This window comes from Hyposmocoma kahamanoa, unplaced genomic scaffold (genome assembly GCF_003589595.1).
Source record: "Hyposmocoma kahamanoa isolate Upper Pololo Valley unplaced genomic scaffold, ASM358959v1 64, whole genome shotgun sequence".
NCBI classification, from domain to species: domain Eukaryota; kingdom Metazoa; phylum Arthropoda; class Insecta; order Lepidoptera; family Cosmopterigidae; genus Hyposmocoma; species Hyposmocoma kahamanoa.
In genome coordinates, this window is record NW_020653852.1 from 5,724,646 (window position 1) to 5,729,217 (window position 4,572).

The following is a 4,572-nucleotide window of genomic DNA, read 5'->3' on the forward strand; positions in this document are numbered from 1 at the left end:
GTACCTCAGTAGTGGTCCCACTTAAAATTTAAGCAAATATTCCACCTCTAAGGGCGTCAAACTAGGGAAGGAATGATTTTTGAGGTCTGTTTTTTTTATATCAACTGAACTAAATAGAACGCCGCTCGACCCAGCAAAATGAATTGATTTTCGATATTTTTTGAATTCGAGCTGAATCCAAAACTGATACAGTTTTATTAAATGAAAGTAAATCGCAGTCAAGATTAAGTCCCTTACCAGTGCGGACTGCGGCGCGAATGACCTGAAATATACTTTCGCGATCAACAGTAAAATGTACCTATTATGCCTATAAAGCACATTCAGTGTGATGGGGGCGTACTCGCCGCGGAGAACCATTCAATTTATCCACGACACACTTCGTCCGCTCGTGGACAGCCTGTGTTGCACTGTTAAGGTCCTAAATCGCGCAAAATAGCGCTCCTGTTAAATATTTTTTAAAGTAACAAATTTTGCCACCCTTTTTCCGCTAGTCACAAACGTTTCGCCTCTCTAGGGTGCACCGACTGGTTATTGATTGCCCAACGCTCGGCCGAAGAGTGAGCTCGTTCAGAATAATGGGTTTTTACAGTTCAGTACCCCCACTAATATCATTGTTATAATTTAAAAATACTCGCAATAAAGGTGGTGACACAACATTCAATAGTTAATTATTTCAATCTGTTCTGAAACGCCCAGGCGTAGGCGTAATACGTTTTCGCATAAATGTAAAATTTCATATGAATGGGAATCTGGTAAAATATGTATGAATTCGAATTGTTTCTAAGAAATGCTTACCGGAGCTTAGTTTACAGTTACCTTGGTAGGGAAACAGCCAATATTGGTGTCAGATTAATCTGCTTTTCAATGTTGTTAACTTTATCAAATCCATAGTAAGGATTAAATCCATAGAAGGAAGGAAGGCTCCGCACAATCGTAGACGTTTTAGTGTCTTGTGTTAGGCAAGCAACATATAGTAATGAATATTATATTTTCATATAAATTCACATGAAATCGATTACTATGTGTGCAGACACGGACACTGCTGCTTCCCGTTGTTTCCATTTGACACACGCCGATTACCAATAAAAAAGTTTCCCAAGTAAGCAACTAGAAACTGCTGTGGACGTTGTGCTATGACGTCTGCATCGACGTATAGTTAGGACAACAATCAAAGTGTTTATTCATCGATATCCTTCGTGACACTGACGGAACACTCGGAAATTTAACAGCGAACTGTTACTATAGGGTCATGGACCAATAACACAAGAGGACTGCTAATATCTATACTACAGCAGCTTGATTTTGATTGCCTCTCTCGATCGGAAACTGCGTCTTTTCCGAGTCGAGGCGCATAATTGCGATTCACAACTGGCCGATCGGAAACTTTGACATTTCAAACCTAAACAATAGTTGATTTAACTCACAAATTAGAAAGATATAGTAGGAATTAGGTTCATCTTCTCGCTCAGAAACCCATCTGATTTCGAGACTACCCGATCGGACGATTCCGTTTTGAATCAAAATCAGGACGCAGATCGTAACTCTGAGAAAGGTAAAAAATCCGTCTTATTTATTTATTAAGTCAGTTTTTTACCTTGTAATATTATTCAAATATTGATCATGAGCTAAAATTGTTTTGTGAACTTCGACAAATATGCGTGTCATGGAAGAATGGCATAAGTGGAGTTATGTAAAACATGTTTATTGCTCTTTGCTATGTTTATTGCATTAGATACAGAAAAATACAACCCACATCCTCTCCAATTCTTGTAACTGTATCTACAATAATAGTCGATAGAGCTACAAGAATTGGAGAAGATGTAGGTTATATTTTTCTGTGGCTAATGGAGCAATAAACGTGTTTGACGTAACTTCACTTATGCCATTCTTCGATGAGGGGTGTGAGATGGTATTGTGTATTATAATTTATAATTATTAGTACAAAGATCGAAAACTTAGAAATAATTACTGCAATCCGGCCGCATTCGAACCGACGTCTCATAGCAAACCGTGTCAGACGCTATACCAACTAAGCCAGGGAACGAACCAGCGGACTTTACGAATTTTTCTACGTATGTGCTAGGTGTCGAATCTTTGTATTTGGTTTTCAACGACTTTTTAACCGTAGCGCCATCTATAAGAAATCTATGAAAGTATTTCGTCACTCAGATAGGTACCTTTACAGCTACCAGCCCTGGCTAGAGATTTCGCGATTAACTGTAATGAATTTTTTATTGAATTGATATTCAATAGTATTTTGTGAAATCACTTATTATATAACTAATTATTATATCAAACTGGTGGAGTAATGTAACAAAAAATAATTGAATATCAATTCAATAAAAATGTAACTAATTTATAAATTAACGATTTCTAATATGCGTAGAATGGCGCTAATACTAAACAAAATAAAAGAATGGCCGCCACTACCTTTCAAAAATCTGTACAATAAGCGTCATCTAGTTGATTTGTTTGTTATCACCCGAAATTAGAGGAGCTTTGATAAATTGCAGTTCATCAATGTAAAATAAACAATAGCTCTTTGGTACTCGTCGCGATAACTGGTACACCTATAGGTATTAAATACTCGACTACGCCGCGCTGTCTTGTATTTTTTTATAATATCATGTGACGGGACGAACAAGTCGTGCGCCCGATGGTAAGCTACACGCCTGTCTATAACAGTTGCAGTGCCACTCAGAGCTTCAAATCGCACAAAGGTCTGAGGGGCACTGCCACTGCGCCCGTCACCCTGAGATATAAGTTGTAAGTCCCATGTGCCTGTAATTTCACCAGCACACTTACCCTTCAAAACCGGAACACAGTAATGCTAACATTACTGCTTGGCGGCAGAAATAGGTAAGGTAGCAATACTTCCCTTTTGAACTCTTTTACAAGGAGCTCTACTGCTTGCAACTTGCTTGTAACGCGACTAGCAGTTCTCTGTTATTGGTCCAATTGTCCAGAAGTAGCAACTGGCGACAACAATCACGATACCCTCTGTTGATAACCAAAAGTGTCTACGTTTGTGCAGTGCCTATAGAACTAACTTTTCTTCAGGTGACTTTTTATTTCTCTCTTTTAAGTAGGCGAAATCGCCACCCTTCTCCGTGCTGTTATAGAACCTATCCACCACCTCTTGTTCGACGGGTTTCATAAGGCTGTCGTCGTCGCCCCTATGTTCCACTTCGGTTAGAGGGACTTCTTTGGGGGGGTGCACTTTCTCGTTCAGCACCTATGATATCATCAACAAATAAAGGGCAACATTGTACCTAATTATTTATTAGTAGTATTAGGCAAGAGAGGCCTACTGTATAGTCCTCTCTTGCCTAATACTCGATATTCAACGAGAACGAGTCTAGAGTCTACTTAAAGTACTTCGTTCTTGATCGGTTCGATTCCCTCACAGATGTGTCAAGCAACTTTTAAGTCTTTGAATGCAATATTACTTAATTACTTTTAAAAAGAAAATAATGTATCCATGAAACAAAATATCTGCAATATTTGAAATACTTTTCCACCAAGTCCTACAGCGGTAGGATGCCTGTATGCTATTTATACGTACATACAATCATTACTACAATGCTTAGTTAGTAGTAGAACTGATATTTTTTAGTAGATAGGAAAGACAGCAAAGCGACGTGAAATACTAAAATTTCAAAGTGAATATATTTTTTTAAATATTAACACGAAATGAATATGGCAACAAAAATGCGATTGAGCGCCCTCCCCGCCCCTCAACCTCGCCCCGCTTTGGTATGTTACGTGTATGATAAGGTAAACATAAGGATAAGGGAAACACTTTTGATAATCTACATTAACTTGCCATGAGAGCGTTGTGACGTTGGAAGATCAAATACTGATTAGGTTACAAAAGGGGTCGATTCGATGGCTTGGTCATATGGAAAGGATGATTGTTAGTAAAAATACAGATTTATTGAGCAAATGCGGAGAAGGACCACTTCGGCGTAACCCAAAGTGAGTAGCATCAAACAACAGCATAGTGCGTATAGAATTTACCTGAACAAGATCACGTGCAAGGCCAATGCTTATATCTATATCTCTTGCTCTATTCTCTTTAGCTTTCTCCAAAACCCTGCATAAATATTTCTGGTACCACTGCATGTTGCACCGCTCACTTCGTAGCATGGCATCTTTGCAAAAATCGTAGTCCTTCGCCATTTTGATAAAGCTTCTTGTTTTATTTATAAGTTCAATTTAAAATTATATTTTTTCATTTTTTTTTTGTTCGTGTTATTTATGTTTATTTAATAGATTTGTGCGGATATTGAGTTAACATGCTTTTTTATTTTATTATTATTCCTTAATGACGAGGACTGGGCTTGAGTCTGTGTCTATTTCGTTTTGTAAAACTAATTTATAAAATATTTTGTAGAAATAATTTACTAATAATTTTTATTTAATTTTTTTTTTTACTTTTTCCTTGCGGAAAGGCGAAGGTGTGTAGACCATGCAGCCTAGTCTTTTTTAATCCATTTCTAATCTCTTTTCCATTTTCAAGCCTATGCCAAGTCTTTTTTAAGTATGACTTTTGTCTCGTTCACATTCAGA

The 4,572-nt window shown here is 37.5% G+C and overlaps 1 protein-coding gene across 1 annotated transcript in view; it reads right to left on the reverse strand.

Annotated features, from left to right (window-relative positions):
- Positions 1 to 4,339, reverse strand: part of LOC113231096 — a 5,460-nt gene extending 1,121 nt beyond the window's left edge. Inside the window, exons 1-2 of the mRNA XM_026465269.1 lie at positions 4,021 to 4,339; positions 3,051 to 3,235 (exon numbers count right to left, since the gene is read on the reverse strand). Coding sequence (XP_026321054.1) covers positions 3,051 to 3,235; positions 4,021 to 4,182 — 347 coding nt within the window. The 5' untranslated portion in view covers positions 4,183 to 4,339. The remainder of the gene's footprint in view (positions 1 to 3,050; positions 3,236 to 4,020) is intronic.
- Between the last annotated feature and the right edge of the window lie 233 nt (positions 4,340 to 4,572).